The sequence below is a fragment of the Gastrolobium bilobum genome, unplaced genomic scaffold (assembly GCF_033153095.1).
Source record: "Gastrolobium bilobum isolate Gb01-03AN ecotype WA unplaced genomic scaffold, APGP_CSIRO_Gbil_v1 utg966, whole genome shotgun sequence".
In the NCBI taxonomy this organism is placed as follows: Eukaryota; Viridiplantae; Streptophyta; class Magnoliopsida; order Fabales; family Fabaceae; genus Gastrolobium; species Gastrolobium bilobum.
Genome location: NW_026899514.1, coordinates 217,157 through 236,730, shown reverse-complemented (window position 1 = coordinate 236,730; position 19,574 = coordinate 217,157). Strand labels below are relative to the sequence as shown.

Sequence of the window (19,574 nt, the reverse complement as noted above, 5' to 3'; positions counted from 1 at the left end):
TCTGCAGATCAAGTTCTTCTTCATCTTCTCTTTTAATTTTATGTTTTTATTGAATATTGGATTTTTAGCCATGATTATGGTTGGCTAGTTTACTTTTTATTGTAGTTAGGGTCACAGACCCTATGTGAACCCTTGTTACGACGGATTGGTTTACTTTTACTCGTTTATATAAATTGTCTTTATCTCTATCCTGTGCGTATTTATATTCTCTTTATTAGAATTGATCAATCTGATAGTTAAGGATAGTTTGAGGGTTAGAACCCTAGATAGGAATATTGAGGTTTTCATCCTGAAAGGGGCTAGGATAACGGTTCGTATGCATGCTAGGAATAGATGTGTATTGAATTGCGGATGCCTAAATTATTGAGTTAAATGCTTAATACCATGAGGAACATTGCAAGGAATTGGGGTTCCAATTGGGTTTAAAGGGTTAACCTTGCAAGGAATTGAGGGTTAACTATTAATATTTTTTAGATAATAATTTATCCGAGTAATTTTATAATTGAATATTGTAAATCAATACAGAGTAAGAAGTGGTGATCATATGGTGAGTGTATCCTAGCTACAATGCTTTTCTCATTTTTACAAATCAATTCATTCTTATTCTTATTTTTATTCTTCAATATAAAAATACAAAAACAAGTCTTTACTTTTAATTTTACTCAAATCAACATTATTTGTCACAAACAAACCCTTTTGAACTCTTCCATTCTTAAAAGGAATATTAATTGATAAACGATCACAATTCCTGTGGAGACGAACTTTACTTACTATTATATTACTTGTGCGATCGGTATACTTGCCGGGAAGCAGCACATCCTCAGTGCTTTCAGGAGTAACAACACCAAGTATCTCTTCTCTAAGAGCCATATCCATATCCATTACCCCAAGGTAAAATTGGATTTGCTCTTTCCATTCAGAGAAGTTCAGCCCATTAAAATCTGCAACAGTTGAGAACATGGAATGTGTGGCAACAAGTACTGCGAGAAATAACGTTTAAAAACATTAATGCTTTGAGTCATACATATCACATACTAACATACTTCACATATTCAAATATACTAACTTCAATGCATATTAATGTTCACCTTTGGACATCCATTAACATACAACATTAACCATAATGATACTATATAAATTTCACATAATTTGGCAATGATGCATACCGCTATCATAAATATTTGTCATCTTTGGATGTCCAAATGCAAGGCAATATGCCAACAATACCACAACGTCCATGTTCATTTTATAAAACAAATAATCATCCTTTGAGTTGATACCTAATTGTCCTATAATAATGAACTTCGATATACCACAACATGAATATCATTTCATACTATTCATAGCATCACAGTCATGGTAATTGAAACAGAATTATAAGATTTTAAATTAAAATAACACTTCAAGATTTGATCACTTTGGTGACTAACAGATCTACCATATTTAATTCCAAAACTTTTTCCAACTTTCATATGTATCAATGTCCTTTCACGTTTTCCAATAATTCATAAATTGGAATAAACATATGACAGTGACACGATCTGTCAGTACAAGGACCAGAGAATCGGCGCGAGTTAGCGCCGCTCCCGCGCGGTGGTCCTGTAGAAAATCCAGTAAAGTGGCGCGGACCTATGCCATCACCGCGCGATCCAGCGCCAGTGTTCCAGTACGAAAACCAGAAAAGTGGCGCAGACCTGCGCCATTACTGCGCGATCCCGCGCCATGGTCCAGAAAACGAAACCGTTCATTCATTCTTTCATAATACGAAAACGATAAAACTTGAATGACATTGCAACTTTGTCCATTAATATGAACGCACAGTGAAATGATTACAATATCAATAGTACTTGGACATAATTTAATAACAAAACATGGATTTCTTTCTCATTCCTTTCAAATAAGAATTTTCAATAATAAAATGCAGAGAGGAATCAACAGTCATGGTGATCAAGAATTTTCACAAACCCTATCTTTTCATGAATTAAGAATTCATTCATAATTATTTATGGAAAAACATAAATTCTTAAACACATGCTCTGATACCACATATAAGCATTAATCAGTGATTCATGTTCAACAACAACCACTTCAAGAACATGAAAGAGGATCTTTAGAATTCATGAGTTTCACATAAACATACATTTGTCCATAAATGCGGAAGATCTTTAACGGTAGAATATTTTCTCAGAGTCTTGACTCTTTTCTGTTCTTGTATCTTCTTTTGATAGGGATGAGATACAACTCTCATGGGCAGATAATGATGGACAATCAATTTTTCTCAGACACCAATAATCAAAAAACTGTCCTTTATCCTTCTTATAACTGCACCTATCAACAGTTACACCTTTAAGTAACTTTCCTTAACTGTCAATTATCATTATGCCCTTTTATTAATTAAATCAAATGACACTTAATATTATACATGAGGCAAATAATTTTACATTTTCTTCTATCTCTTTCAAACTAAGGGGCGCCGAAAAAGAAAGAGATAAAACATTATAATAGAAAGAATAAGGTTATATGTATTATGAATAGTATAGCTTCTTCTTTTTTGTCTCTTCGAAAAGCTATCGGTTGACAAAATAGAGAAAAAAAATTATTTTAATATTAAGATTTTATCTCACCAATAAAATATAGTTGTAATTAATGACATAAAGAGAAAAGATTTGCATCAACATGAAAAATTGAGGACCCTTTAAAAATAGGGAAAATATATTTATAAACAATTAAAATTGTCTCAACTGCTTAACATTAGCTGGCCATGATCAATCCATTCCTTAGATTCGTTCTCTTAATAAATTATAGAGTAAAGTACATTTTTCAGGTCTGTTTTAATTTTTTATATAAAAAATCGACTTATAATTTTTCTAAAATTTAAAATAGATTCAATTAATTAAAATTATGATCCTCTAAAATTCATAGAATATCCATATTAGTTTCTCAAAAAAATTAACATAAATTTATTTTAAATTTCAGAGAGATCATGAATCGATATTTTTTTTAACAAAATTAAATTGAGCTTCGTAATATTCATTGAGAATGTAAAAAGTAATTTACTCTAAATTATATTTATAATTTTTTTTTCGCATGCGGGGCACCCTCATGTGGTGGCTCGTTAGCCATACCGACACTACGAAGTTCGTATTTAATTGTTGGGGCACATTTTATTAACTCTCTTAATTTATTTTCTTTTAAATAATTATATATATTGTTTTTATTTTTGTAATTTAAATATTCTTTCTCTTTTATTTTACTATTTTCAGATTTTAGATGAATTATTATTAATTATATATCCTTTGAATAATTTTAAATATTTTTTAGCTTTTAAAATTTATATTTCTAAATATTAATTATATTTGAAATATATATATATATATATATATGTTTTGTAATAGAAATATCTATTCTTAGTTTTCAATAATTTGAAACACAGCCCCAGTGCAATCGACAAATTGTGGACAGTGAAACGTCCTGTCATAAATTGATTCTATTGCTCGAATAATTGAATAAAGAAAAAAAAATTAGTGGTCGGTGAGATGAATTCAATACTTTACTGAGGGCAAGTACGAAGCACATATACTAGAAGAAGAAAAGTGCAGAAACGAAGAATACAGGGCTAACTGAACAACTAATTAAGCTTAACAAATTATCTAACTAATTAATTGAGTGCTGGTCTATCATGATTCGTTGGGTATGTAACCGCAACCCCGTTTCCAGTTTTATTATCACATGGGTTTTTTTATCATTTGCTGCATCACCGTCTGCTGCTGATGTGGACTTGGACTTAGCGTTCACTTCTGATGTGGACTGTGTTATTATTGTGTACAAACATCAAATTGCCTTCTTTTGACCTATTCAATCATGCATGCTCAGCATCACTAGCTCAACGATGAGAAGGTATTGCCTGCAACTGCTGAGCTCTTGGTATTGCGAGCCCAAATTTCTCCTGCATATTTAAGTTGTCAGGAGTAACATTACATGGAAGTTCCCAATTAAAGCAATGCACCAATTGAGCCATGACCAGTTTAACGGTAATCAAACCAAGTTGCATCCCAGGGCAACCTCTACGACCAGAACCAAATGGTACAAATTGAAAGTTTTGTCCTTGATGTTCTACTTTCTTTTTCATAAATCTCTCCGGATAAAATGTTTCAGCATTATCTGACCACACCTTCGGATCCCTCCCTATGGTCCACGCATTTATTATGACTCGTGATTTTTTCTTTATATGATAATCACCAATTGTAATGCTCTCTCTGGATTCCCGAGGGACCAGTAATGGTGCAACAGGATACAGTCTTAAGGTCTCATTCACCACCATATCCAAGTAACTCAACGTCATCAAATCCTTCTCTTCCACCATTTTCCCAATTCCAACTTTATGCTCTATCTCATCTTGAAGGACCTTCATCACCCTTGGATGCCTCAAAAGTTCTGATAGAGCCCATTCAATCACGGTAGCAGAGGTGTCAATTGACCCCACAAGCATATCTACTAGAATAGCCTTGATGTTAGTTCGATCAATGACGTCGTGGCTCTGTTCGCCCTGGTGATCTATGGTTTGGTGCATCTTTGAGAGTAGTATTTCAACGAAGTCTTTACGATTCCTTTTGTCTACATAATTAGCAGCTTGTTCATGCTCTTCCATTACCTTCTCCAGCACCTCATCAATTGCTTTACTGGTTTCCTTGAGGTCCCGTGTTATTCCCTGGCAAAAAGAGTTAAATAACGTTAATCAGTAATTGTGTATTCTTGACAAAGTGAAAGAACTTGAGTGAAGTCATCATTGGAAAGATGAAAAATGAATAGCTTGATTCATTGATGCAGACAGTATCTACATATATATATAGCATGTACACCAGCTGATAAAAGAAAGAAAAAAGAGAGGGAAAGTTACAAAACTATCAGAACTAACTTAACAAGAAGCTAACGTCCGCTGTAACCCTCGTGCTGATCATGGTTAGTTAGTTGCGAAATTTTTTTTAAGAACCATCAACAGACTTGGTGGTCCCTCTCAAACTCAATTTTTTCTTTCTCTTTTTTTTATTTATTATTTTCCTTCGTTTTTATTTTTGGGTTAAGATATTTTGACTACCAATTTTTTCCACTATCACTCTGATCACCATTGGATTAGAGGAAAAGTTGAATGAAGAAAGAGAAAAGAAAAATAGCTTTTAATCCAATGGTAATTAAAGTGACAGTTGAGTGGTAGTAAAAAAAATTGATAGTCAAAATATCCTACCTCTTTATTTTTACCCCCTATTTAAAAAAATGATGATCCAAGAGTCTGACGTGACTTTATTATCTGAGTTATTGGAAGACTTCAATAAAGCTTTGCTAAACGAAACGCCATCGTTTGCTGCTGTAACCAAAACCCCATCGTTTGCTGCTGAGTTATCAACTGATGTTATGTATTTTCACAGCACTTAATAAAACTAAGAAAATATATAAAAAAATAAAGGAAAAAATGTTTCTTCAGTTACTTTGCTGCATATAAGTTATCTGAATTTATTTAGTATTGAAATTTTAAAAAATTATAAATATAAAAACTATTATAACTATGAAATAAATTAAAATTATAAATATATCATGATTTCTGATCCAAAACGACATCGTATTGAGCTTATAAACGCAGAAAAACGAACCCAAAAATAAAATAAAATTATACTTTGCTGATACAAATTTTATATACACCTGAATATCGAATACGCCAAGCCAAGGTACATAATCCGCAATATTAAAAGCTCCGAGCAATGTCGTTGCTTTTTGAACAAACCTCTTCAAGTCAAATTGATCATATTTACTACCGCGACCCAGTATCATCTTATACACTATATCCTCTACAAGGTTCTCTACAACCTCGCTAAGGTTCACAACCTGACCCACTGCCGCATCTTTCTCCAATGACTTGACAACTAGACATAGCTCCTCCCTCCGAATAGGAGCAAAGAGTTCAACTTTTGATGTGGCAAGAAGTTGCAGAGTGCAAAATTTCCTCATGCTGCGCCAGTATGGACCATATTCAGAAAACGCGAAGCCCTTGGAGCCGTATGATAAGACCTCAGAAGCTTGAATCTTTGGCCTGCTTGCAAAAACGGTGTCGTGGGTCTTGAGGAAAAACTCAGCAGCCTCAGAGGAGGAAACCACGATGGCCGGGACATTTCCCAGTTGCAAGGACATGATGGGACCATACTTTTTGGATAGGGACTGAAGGGTGCGATGTGGAAGGGTACCCAACATGTGGAGGTTCCCGATAATTGGCAGTGCTGGCGGACCCGGTGGCTTTTTATGACCAACATTTCGTTGTTTTGTATGCAAGAATACTGTGTATATGAAAGTGAAAAGAAGGAAAAAATAGATTGCTATTGCTACAGAAGACATGCTTAGATGTTTGCTTGATAACATATGGCAATGGAAAAGCTTTGATCTAATAATATACTATTGCCGAGCATTTATAATGCTGATTCCTGGGTCACACTCTCTAAAATGAATTTTCTTCTGTCTCCTTCAAACTAATGGGCGACGAAACGGGGAGCACGTGTTTCGTCTAACACACAAAAGAAGTAGGTGAAAATCATTAAGGGGTGTTTGGTTCAGGAGAAATTTTTATGAATCATAGAAAAATGTAATTAGTAGGGAAATTGTTGGGAAATGAGTTTGGTAGGAAAATGTAAAAAAGTTGTTTAGCAGGGAAAAATTTTCCCGAGAAAATTAGATAACTTTTGTAAAACCTATGTTTAATTTTTGGTAAAATATAGATGAGAAAAAATGTGATATTACAAAAATATATTTGTTTTTAAAAAATGTTGATAAGCCTTGCTGCCCTTTACCCATAAAAAAAAAAGTCTTTTCCTTATTACACAGTGTACCCAAATGTATAGCTAACTGAGAAAACCACATCAGAAAAGGGTTTCTTTGGCCTGCTTTCTTGCTTCAAAATGCTAGATAAGGTGGTTTGCTAGCAAAGGAATTTAGGTACCTAAATTAGGAACCTCTCTCAACCAAACATGGACATCCAATTTCCCCACTTCACATTTGTCTATCAATCTCCTCAAAAACCTCCAACCAAACACACTCTAAGGGGGCGTTTGGTTGAGGAGAAATTTTTTGAATACTAGGGAAATGTAATTGATAGGGAAATGGTTGGAAAGTGAGTTTGGTAGGAAAATGTAAAAAAAGTTGTTTGGTTGGAAAAAATTTTACTGGGCAAATTAAGTAAGATTTATAAAATCTATGTTTGGTTTGAGGTAAAATATAGATGGAGAAATAAGTGACAATTACTAAAATATCCCTATTTTTAAAAATTTCGCTCCTCGATCCCCTTTTCTTTTGCATCTTCAACATCTCTTCTTCAACCCCGGTAAGAGACTTATTGATTGAAGAAGAAGCTGATCTTCTCACCACCACATGAAACTTCCCATCATCTCCAATTTCTGCATCAGCTTGCAGAGTTTCTCTACCACTGAGATAGTTAACATCTGAATCAACCCTGAGGGAACTGATGGACCCTGCCGTCTCAGGGAATTGCTCTGAAATAAGGTGCTTAGCACCTCTATATTCAAACAAGAACAGCAAAAAATTGAAGTTTTTTTGCTCTTATTCCCTTCAAATACCTACAACCATTTCTGAAATATATTATTTTTAATAAGTTTTCAAAATACTCAATTCACCTCTTTCAAGCATTGAAGTTTCTTTATTTCACACAACATGAACGGGCGCATTGCGATTCATGGCACTGTTGCTGGTGGAGCTTGCAACGGGGAAGGCGTTGTCAACATTGCTCTTCACAGGGGTATTTTGGTCTGTCATGATTCACCTGTTTTATTTACCCAGCTAATTAACAAAAAAACCATGTTGAAGATGTCTTTCTCAACAGTGAAAAAGAAAGGATTTCTATGACCAAACATGCTTTGCTAGGTAAGTGGAATAGGTAGGGAAATTTTAAGAATCAGCCAACCAAACAAAGCTTTCCATGATACCCACTTCCATTTGCATGGGAAACATTTCAGAAAACCCCAACCAAACAGCACCTAAGAAAAAGAGAGAGGAAAAAAAAAAAAAAGGTTCTACCCACTTTTTGCATGAAACAAATGAGAAACATGTTATTATCAAAAAATTACTTTCTTTCTTTTCTTTTCTTCTTGCACCCGATTATGAAATATGCACATGTGATATCTCGGAACAGTGATTAATATGCATATCTTTTGCATTTATATATCAATATGTGATATGAACAGTAAACTTTATTAGATTGCCATGAGTTGAAATTTGTTATGAATGGTAACAAACTTGATACTCAATAATTTCTTGACACATTGCATAATGTCGCAAAAAAAATTGGCTTCCACAAGTCCAAGTTCGCTACAACTGATAGCGAACTTGGTAGCCAGAGTAATTCCATGACATGTGACACACCTTCATAAAAAAAATTGGACTAAATTAGCTACCATATGTGACACAATCTCATTATCTAATCAAAATTAAGGTATCAATCACAATAAAAAAAGGCTAACGGCTAATAAGGAAATTAAGAAAAGGTTCCTTAATAATCCTGATACAACATCAATGGATCATGAACTAAACCCATAATATTACTAAGAGGCCCAAAAGTCTACTATTATCACTAACTCATCTATAAATAAAGAATTAAGCTTATAAAGTACATATACTCTAAACTCTCACTCTCTCTTAGATGTCAATTGTACACACCCCACCCTCTAGTTATGCCGTTAGAATTATAGTACACAATGTTCCACTATTTTCTATAGTACCTCCCTATAGGTAACTGAAAGATGATATTCAGAGCCAACATAAACATATTAGCCACCTGCTGGATATCTCTGTCACAAAGACAGAACATATATATATATATATATATATATATATATATATATATATATATATATATATAGGTCAGGATCATTTTACACCAGTGTAAGTTACACTCTCAATCTTATCCGTTGATTCTATTTATATCTAACGGCTAATTTTTTTTAGTAATGTGAGCCATTGGATACAAGTGGATCAATGATCAAGATTGAGCGTAAGAATTCTAATTCTTACACCGGTATAAGAATATCCTGCCCATATATATATATATATACGTAATTCTAAATGACACACACATATATATATATGTGTGTCATTCTAAATGACACAATTTTATACCATTTTAGATGAAATGATATTATTTTGGTGCATAATTGATTATTTTTTACCTTCTTTCTTCTCCATTTTCTCTTTCTTCCTAATTTTACAAAAAAGAGAAAATAAAAAAAGTATCAAATATACACCAAAACGATGTTATTTTATCTAAAAACGACAAACAATCGGAACAGTGACCATTTTCTCACTGTTGGCAAAAAAAATTACCAGACTGCCACGCAAACAGTAAATTTTGCCAAAATGCCACGTGGCATATTTCGCTACACTGTGTAGCGAAATATGTGTGCAAATAATTCGCTACATAGTATAGCAAAATATGCCACGTCAGAACCAAAAATGCCATGTGTCAAAATTGGAGAAATTTGCTACACTATGTAGCATTCTGACGTGGCATATTTTGCTACACTGTGTAACGAAATATTTGCACACATATTTCGCTACACAGTGTAGCGAAATATGCCACGTGGCATTTTGGCAAAATTTACTATTGGCGTGGCAGTTTGGTAAATTTTTTTGCCAACAGTGGCACTTTGGTCACTGTTCCCAAACACTCCCCCCCACCTATACACACACACATATATATATATATAATAAATTTAGTTATGCAATATATAATTTATATTAAATTATATTTTTGAGAGTAAACACAAATTTTGGTCCCTAACAAAAAACACGGTCCCCACTTTAGTCCCTTACAAAAATAAATTAGTCAGTTAGTCTCTAACAAATTCAAAGTGGACCCATTTTAGTCCTTTTGAGGGACTAATATGGGTCTTTTTTGAATTTGTGAGGGACCACGATTTCAACTAAATGGGTCCATTTTGAATTTGTTAGGGACTAACTGACTAATTTATTTTTGTAAGGGATTAAAGTGGGGACCGTGTTTTTTGTTAGGGACCAAAAATGGTATTTACTCTATTTTTTATTTTAGTGGAGTCAAGTTTTAAAATATCTGTAAAAAATAATATGAGAATGCTGCCATAAACATTTTCTTTTTGAGTAAATACCCCCTTTCGTCCCTGGCAATTTTCACGAGACACATTTTGGTCCCGAACAATAAAAAAGGCTCATTTTAGTCCCTAATATTTGAAAAAAGGGGCCACGTTTGTCCTTCCGTTAGTTGGCATCTGACGGCCCAACTAACGGAGCACACGTGGACCGTTACTTTGCTGAGTCACCGTTAAGTATGCCAGCGTGAAAGCAATACGACGTCGTTTTATATCTTTTTGGAGTTTTGGACAGTTGACCTTATCATCGAAGGCCCTATTTGGTCCCTGACAAATTTATCGAGACCCTTTTTGGTCTTTAACACTAAAAAAATGGACATGAACATAGAAATTGCAAGACATATTGCAGCAAACCACAAACCTTTCAAACCCAATCCAATGGCCCTATTGCGAAGCATCCTGGACAGTGTAGGGTTAACCTAAAGTTATCAACATGTGAATCAAATGCAATCATTACCTCCTCTTGTAAACTTGGAAAATGATTATAGATAAAGCGATAGCGCAATTCTTTGTCCTGGAAGAAAAATATCAAAAGAATCAGCCATTTGCCCTCATTATGACAAACAGAAGCTAAGATTATTTTATAAGTTACTTCAGATATAGAAATATACTTAACTCAATACTCACTGATATATACCTGATGGCCAATAACAACAGGTGCATTTTGGAGTATAAAATGTAAGAAATTATCAGCCCTCTTCAGGATCTGGGAGAGTTCTTCCACTGTAGAGGATTGCCTTTCAATGTTCTTTATACTTTCTTGTAACTTTTCTTCAAGTATCTGTTCTCTCTGGATACTTGCCTCCAGCAACTTTTCTAAATGCATGGCTTGCTGTTTCCAGTATATAACGGTATCATACTCAGCATCAATTTCAATTCTCTTGTTTTGAACCACAACATCATCACTTTTCCTGCATGGTACATCTTGCCATATATCATAAATATCATCCAATATAGAAATTGGGCGTTTATCACCCCCATATCTTTCTTCCTCAAATCGATGCTCTTCCAATATCTCCAACTTCCTGAGTTCAACATCCTGTCTCTGCTTGCTTAGGTTGTCAAGTTCTTCTCTGAGTAGACGTACAATATTGGTCTGCTTATACTCCCGGTGTTTCATAAGATACGCCAACTGAGAAGAACCCTTCTCTGTAAAATTTGTAAGCTCCATAAGACGCTTAAAATCAGCTATAGTTGGTTCCTCTATGATTGTAACCTCCTCTAACATATCTCGGTCCCTTCCAGGTTTTTCTACATTAAACTGTTTTCCAACGTCAGTTCCAATATCTTCAGGCCACATTGAAGGGAGAACTTCAATGTCCATGTCCTCAATACAATCGCTCTCCTTGTAATTAGACTGATTACATCCAATCTTCTTTTCAATAATATACAACTTGTGATTTCAATTCGTTCATCCTTTAATCGCATCTCAAGAAGTACTAATCCAAAACAGTAGTAATACAAAGTAGTCAATACTGGGGAACTTGACCAAAAGTCACCAATCAAAGAAGTTTAAGGAAAAAGATCATGATTAACAGTGAATTGAAGAACTCACAGCTAAGCTAACCTTTCTGCATTAAATGAATTAAAGCTGGTCACACAAGAAAGATGAAGATTTCAAGTTGAGTTGACAATGTCCAAAAGGCTTTCCCTGTAGATCTGAGTCTGAGGAATCTCTTCAATTGTGGAGTCAAAAGCATTCAATGAAGCATCAGCTAGTCACTAGAGAGGAAAGAGAAGCAGTCAGCATATAGAAACAATATCATGTGATTGTAAATTAGTGAAGTAAAAAGGAACAAACTTTAATAATTTTTTTTGAAGAAAACAGAAACCCAAGTAGCCATGTGCATTAGGAGGTAAAGAAATGATAGAGAAAATTGTAAGAACAAACTAATTAACCTTGAGCTGCATTTGATTCACATGTTGATAACTTTAGGTTATCCCTACACTGTCCAGGATGCTTGGCAATAGGGCCATTGGATTGGGTTTGAAAGGTTTGTGGTTTGCTGCAATATGCCTTGCAACTTCTATGTTCATGTTCATTTTTTTAGTGTTAAGGACCAAAAAGGGTCTCGATAAATTTGTCAGTGACCAAATAGGGCCTTCGATGCTAAGATCGGCTGTCCAAAACTCCAAGAAGACATAAAACGACGTCGTATTACTTTCACGCTGGCATACTTAACGGTGACTCGGCAAAGTAACGGTCCACGTGTGCTCCGTTAGTTGGGCCGTCAGATGCCAACTAACGGAAGGACAAACGTGACCCTTTTTTTCAAATATTAAGCACTAAAATGAGCCTTTTTTATTGTTCGAGTCCAAAATGTGCCTCGTGAAAATTGTCAGGGACGAAAAGGAGTATTTATTCTTTTCTTTTTTTTTTTAATAATAAACATTTTCTTTATGTAGTGAATAAGACTATACTCCTAACATGTTAAACGGGAAAATTTTGGCTACCGACCAGCAAGAGTGGCTTTAGCCATATCATTGCAAATGTCATGTATCATATATATGTTATTGAAGACAGTGGGTGATATTATATCACTAAGAGATTTGAACCCATGTATAAGGCAGAGGAGGTAGATGATCAGAATTATCACTGTGCAATTATAAAAATATTAAAAACAGACTTACTTGTAGTCAGTATAAAGAATCAGAACAGATTAATGTATGCAGCAGAGGAATTAAATCCGAGCCCACAGAACGTGTCTCCTTAAGACAATTTGCCCCCTCACTGATGCCAAAGGTTGATGGACACTTGTCTCCCAGGATAGAACAGATTTCGTCTGAAGAATGGTGGCACTACCAATCAACAGCCCAAACGAACACAACAAAATGCCAGAGGAAATCACACCGGAGTACGAAAAGGAATATGCAAAACCGGAAGGAGAAAAATTCCGGCAGAGTTTCAGTGCAGAAAATTGGATCCATTTTCTGAAGGTGTCAGTGTCTATTTATAGACAACGTAAAGTCACGTTCCAAAAGGCACCTATTCGACGACGAAACAACACATCTGTTGGACACAAAAAGACACATTCGTTCAACACGAAAAGACACCCATTCAAGGATGAAACAACATGTCCGTTAGGATGAAACAACATGTCTGTTAGGATGAAACAACACATCGTTTAAGATGAAAAGATACATCTGTTTGTCGAAGAAAAGGCACACCTTTTCACTACCAAACTTCTTATTCATAACCAATAGATTGTCTATACAATTTATATATATATATATATATATATATATATATATATATAAATTCCAACAATCCCCCACATGGATAAGAAGTCAAATCATCGTGACAAAAAATGCACAAGAATATAAATGCAAAGTGTAATTTCCTCAACGAGAAACAACTGCATCGAGATAGGTGGAGTTACCTTTGAACCTTCTCTAGTGGAAACCTATCGGATATACTCGGTCAATCGGTGGTCTAGGTCGACTTGAACCGTCAACCTTTAGTGTATACCTAGACAATAGGAGTCACACAATTGCTTCTCTAGCATTGTTGGTCCTTTGTTGCGCCCATTTTGGCCGTGGGACACCTGCCTGGTTCTGCGAGTGTTTTAGAGAATCGGCCTTTGAAAAATTCTTATAGAAGCGGCCCTCACTTCACACTCACATAGGTGATTTCTTGTGATGTAACTCACTTATACATCATCTGAACACAACAAATTAAGAAATCATTAAAAGCCTAAGTGCTTACCCTCATAAATACACTGTCTTGTCTTAGGAATGAGCATGAGTTTAAAAACTCCACAGTGTTTAAACAGTCGACCATCACTTAGTTGTCTCTTTGAACCTAGTTCATGGGATCTCCACTCTTCTAGGTAGAGTTACCGCAATGTTCAACAATTGATAGGCCTTAAACCCATTCCTTTCGACAAATTTTCAACCAACTCTCTTGGAATCCCTTTGGTTAACGGATCCGCTATGTTTTCCTTAGACTTAACATAGTCAATTGAAATGATTCCATTCGAGAATAGTTGTCTTACGGTATCATGTCTTCGACGTATGTGTCTAGACTTACCGTTATACATGACGTTCTTGGCCCTTCCAATAGCTGCTTGGCTATCACAATGTATGCATACGGATGGTACCGGTCTTGGCCAATTAGGAACATCCTCAATAAAATTACGAAGCCATTCGGCTTCTTCACCGGCTTTATCTAAAGCAATAAATTCTGCTTCCATGGTTAACCTTGCAATGCAGGTCTGCTTGGACGATTTCCAAGACACAGCACATCCACCAAGGGTGAACACATATCCACTTGTGGATCTAGTGTCGTTAGAGCCGGTGATCCAATTTGCATCACAATACCCTTCTATAACTGCGGGGTATTTCTCGTAATGCAAAGCAAAATTTTGAGTATACTTCAGGTATCCCAAAACTCTTACCATAGCTTTCCAATGATTTTCATTTGGATTACTAGTAAAGCGACTTAACAGACTTACTGCATAAGCAATATCAGGTCTGGTGCAGTTCATAACATACATAAGGCTTCCCAACACTTGAGCATATAGCTTCTGTGCTGTAGCTTTACCAGTGTTCTTTAATAAACTCAGATTAGAATCTACAGGGTTCCTTACAAGTTTTTTTTTTCAAACTCTTGAATTTCTCAAGAACCTTAGCTACATAGTGAGCCTGTGATAAGGCCAACTCTGTAGATGTTCTATGGATTTTAATACCTAGGATAACGTCTGCTATCCCCATATCTTTCATATCAAACTTACTATTAAGTAACTGTTTAGTAACTTTAACCATTTGATTATTACTACCCATGATCAATATGTCGTCTACATAAAGACAGACAATGGAAAATTTTTCAGTATTTCGAACATAGACACATTTGTCACACTCATTGATTCGAAATCCATTTGATAACATAACATTGTCAAATTTTGCATGCCATTGTTTTGGAGCTTGCTTTAACCCGTAAAGGGATTTTATTTAGCGACAAACTTTCCGTTCTTATCCTGGAACAACAAAACAAAACCTTCAGGTTGTTCTAAGTATATCTCTTCTTCCAAGTCGCCGTTTAAGAAGGCGGTCTTAACATCTATTTAATGTATTTGTAATCCATTCAATGCAGTTACCGCGATCAACATCCTAATGGATGTGATCCTTGTAACCGGTGAATAAGTATCGAAATAATCAAGACCTTCACGTTGCCTATAGGCTTTTATCACAAGCCTTGCTTTATATTTATCAATAGTGCCATTCTCTTTCATTTTTCTTTTGAAAACCCACTTACTTGCCAGGAGGAAGATTTACCACCAAGTGTGGTTGGACAAGATAGATTCTATTTCACTATTGATAGCTTCTTCCCAGAATGGTCCTTCCGGGGACGTTATAGCTTCCTTATACGTCCGAGGCTCATTTTCTATGTCATAAAATCAGGTCCAAAGGATGTGGCGGTCCTTTGCCTCTTGCTACGTCTAGGTTTATCTTCTACATCCTCTACAGGATCAGTATCAGTTGTAGCATCCCGAGGTATCACAACCTGATCATCATTACTACCACTTGATTCATATATTTTCTTATACGGAAATACGTCTTCAAAGAAAGTAACTTCCTTTGACTCAATAACCGTATTAGCATGTATATCTGAGACATCAGATTTATACACTAGAAACCGATAAGCACTACTATTAAGTGCATAACCGATGAATACACAATCCACGATTTTAGGTCCGATTCTTAACCTTTTAGGTTTAGGAACTGCAACCTTAGCCAAACACCCCCACACTCTAAAGTATTTCAGGGATGGCTTCTTTCCTTTCCATATGTCGTATGGTATGCTCTTTGTCAAACACCCCCACACTTCAAGATAATTCAAGGTAGGCTCTCTACCTTTCCATACTTCATAAGGGATGTTCTTAATTTTCTTGTGGGGTACTTTACTGATTATATATAATTTGTCATTAAATGACTTTCCCCCCACAAATCAGACATCAACAAGATCATTTCATTTAATATATGGGTCTTTCTCTCAGCAATCCCATTGGATTGTGAAGCATAAGGAGCAATCATTTGTTGTATGATCTCACACTCTAAACTGAACTCCTCGAAGGGTCATTATAATCTCTCCCTCAATTGCTCCTTAAGCATTTATTTTTCTTACTAAACATTGTTTGGCTCTAACACATATACCAAATAATAAATTTTAATTTAACCATAAAATGATACACAATCATCATGTCATTGACAACATTTAAAGTCATCACATTGACTTTTATCATGCCATCACTAAGATAGCTCTTTTGAGTTCACATAGTATCAAATATTTCACTAGATATAAGACTTTTATATCCATCAAAGCACATAGTGCATTTTTTTAAGCCTCAATTATCACTTGCTTAAATCGTAAAGTCAAATTTTCACATTTATAAGTCACGAGTTAATGGATATCAAACACCATCATATACCATCAAATCGATTAAGTGTACCATATACACTTAAATGCCAATAAATGCATGACATTTCACACATAATAATTAATATAACAAAATATTCATGTCATAAATATTTATCATTTATCATACTTGTCATTTCTGTTATTCAAATAGAAATCAAATCCAATTTAATTTATGATTTAATTTACACAAAATTAAACCCAAAAGACGATCACAGTGAAGCTTTCTTGCCGGTCATGGCATTTGCATACGGAATTTGATGAGGTAAGATCTCTGTTCATGCCAAAAATCTCCCCACACCGAACATTACAAATAAAAGCCCGACAATAATACTTTTCCACGACACTTTTATTTCAAAGCATATATAAAAAATATTCCAATCCATTATATCATTGCATCTTGTCATTCAGAACATAAATATCCTACTAATTTTGTGCAGTAACTACGACAAGGCATGACTTTTTGCTATTTACATGTGAACTCATAATATGAATAACAAGTTTTTATGATATGGAAAGATTTTTCACACATTAAGATCATAATTTAATGGCCATGCACAAAGCCTTCCAATAATGTATCATTAGGACACAACAAATATATGCCCATACATATTTTAATGCAATTGAAACATAATCAGAAATCACTGCCAAAAACATTACGAAAATTTAATGCCTTGTACTCTATTAGTTTGTCATATATCAAAAATAAGCCAACATTCCTCGGTAATCGTGCATCCAAGTGCAAAAGAAGTTTTTAAAATTTTTTCCTTTTTCTTTTTCAAAGGAAAGAAAAAAAAAACGATCGAGTAATTGTTAGTATAGATTATAGGGATATATTTTTCTTATGTTGTAGGAAAAAAATTACCTCATGTTGTAGAAATAAAAGTATAAGTGGGACCCACATGTAAGAGGAGAGAGAGAAAAAAGTGGTGGGACCCAACCCCTTTTTGTGTGTGTAGGAGAGATGTTTATCTCATGTAAAATGAGATAAACATCACCCTAGATTATATGTAGACATCCTATGCACAGTAACTGAGGATTTGACATTTTCCAATTACAAAACCAAACAGAATAGTGTGTTGCAATGGTTACTATCAACCGTAAATTCAAACAAAAGAAAAGGTAACCGATAATCATTCAAATTCATAAAAATAGTTACATTTTAATCCGAAAATTCAAATCATTGTTACTTTTAAGTAACAGCCTTCACAGACAAAGTCGTGAATCATTCATACAGAGAATTCAACATTAAACTCATGAAAAATCAAAAGTAAAAATAACACAGATTATTCATAAAATAATTGACTTCCAGGCACCGTTCATATATATATATATATATATATATATATATATATATATATATATCGATTCATGAATTGGCAATATTCATAAACTCGAAACAATTGAAACAATTCCAACATGGAGCATCAAAAGTACGAAATCATATGCGAAATCAAAAGACCACTTATTGTCAACTATTTACACACAAATTTTCATGTAGCAAGCACAGTAACGAATGCATCCAGGGATCATTGAAGAAAAATAATAATTGAAATTTCCATATGGTAAATGCAATAACAAATGTATCAGGGGTTATTGAAAAAACTAATTCGTGAAATCCTTCTTTCAAAAAATTAAAGATTTCATAAACAGATAAGAAATTACATTTCTGTTACTCAAACAGAATTCGAAATTAATCACACAGATTAATCACACAAGAATTAATCACACAGTAAATAAAACAGAAACAGTATATAAAATAAAAACAGAATATACTGATCACAGGTTCAAAACACCAAAATTTGTCTTAAGATTGTTATTGAAGACAGTGGGTGATATTATATCACTAAGAGATTTGAACCCATGTATAAGGCAGAGGAGGTAGATGATCAGAATTATCACTGTGCAATTATAAAAATATTAAAAACAGACTTACTTGTAGTCAGTATAAAGAATCAGAGCAGATTAATGTATGCAGTAGAGGAATTAAATCCGAGCCCACAGAACGTGTCTCCTTAAGACAATTTGCCCCCTCACTGATGCCAAAGGTTGATGGACACTTGTCTCCCAGGATAGAACGGATTTCGTCTGAAGAATGGTGGCACTACCAATCAACAGCCCAAACGAACACAACAAAATGCCAGAGGAAATCACACCGGAGTACGAAAAGGAATATGCAAAACCGGAAGGAGAAAAATTCCGGCAGAGTTTCAGTGCAGAAAATTGGATCCATTTTCTGAAGGTGTCAGTGTCTATTTATAGACAACGTAAAGTCACGTTCCAAAAGGCACCTATTCGACGACGAAACAACACATCCGTTGGACACGAAAAGACACATTCGTTCAACACGAAAAGACACCCATTCAAGGATGAAACAACATGTCCGTTAGGATGAAACAACATGTCTGTTAGGATGAAACAACACATCGTTTAAGATGAAAAGATACATCTGTTTGTCGACGAAAATGCACACATTTTCACTACCAAACTTCTTATTCATAACCAATAGATTGTCTATACAATTTATATATATATATATATATATAAATTCCAACAATATATCCCCTCGATCATAGAAATTTATTTAATAAATTGAACCTAATTGAATCAACTGGTGACGGGACTTTGCGCTCTCCACATATGTATATAACAGTTATAATTTTTAATAAAAATATAATTATTGAGGTGTTTCGTGTAAATCTTACTTTCCTGTAGGTTTATAATGTTGCTGCAATGTCTTGAGTCATGTAAACGTGGAAATTTTACTTATATAAGTAGGTAAAACATAATTACGAGATTGGTTTTGGACCGATTTAACAAGTTAGCCTCTGAAATTGTATATTCAATTCAGAATAATAATAATAAAAAAATTACTTAAAAGAAAATATAAAAAAATAATTAGAGAATTTCCATTATATTCTTATCATTTTAGATGACTCATTAAAAAATAAAAATAACGTGATAAAGTGACTCAATGCCCTTTAAGA

At 34.4% G+C, this 19,574-nt stretch overlaps 1 protein-coding gene across 1 annotated transcript; it reads right to left on the bottom strand.

The window, feature by feature from the left end:
• Positions 1–3,883: 3,883 nt before the first annotated feature.
• Positions 3,884–6,381, bottom strand: LOC133290893 (cytochrome P450 CYP736A12-like). Its single transcript, XM_061489041.1, has 2 exons — positions 5,695–6,381; positions 3,884–4,708 (listed from the first exon to the last, which is right to left on the bottom strand). The coding sequence occupies exons 1-2, from the start codon at positions 6,379–6,381 to the stop codon at positions 3,884–3,886; spliced, it is 1,512 nt and encodes a 503-aa protein (XP_061345025.1).
• Positions 6,382–19,574: the final 13,193 nt, after the last annotated feature.

Excerpts from the sequence above, each read along its gene's own strand:
- LOC133290893 (XM_061489041.1), bottom strand. The coding sequence starts at position 6,381 with ATGTCTTCTGTAGCAATAGCAATCTATTTTTTCCTTCTTTTCACTTTC. Across the intron at positions 4,709-5,694 it reads TTGGCGTATTCGATATTCAG|GGAATAACACGGGACCTCAA; the intron begins GTGTATATAAAA and ends TCTTTTTGCCAG.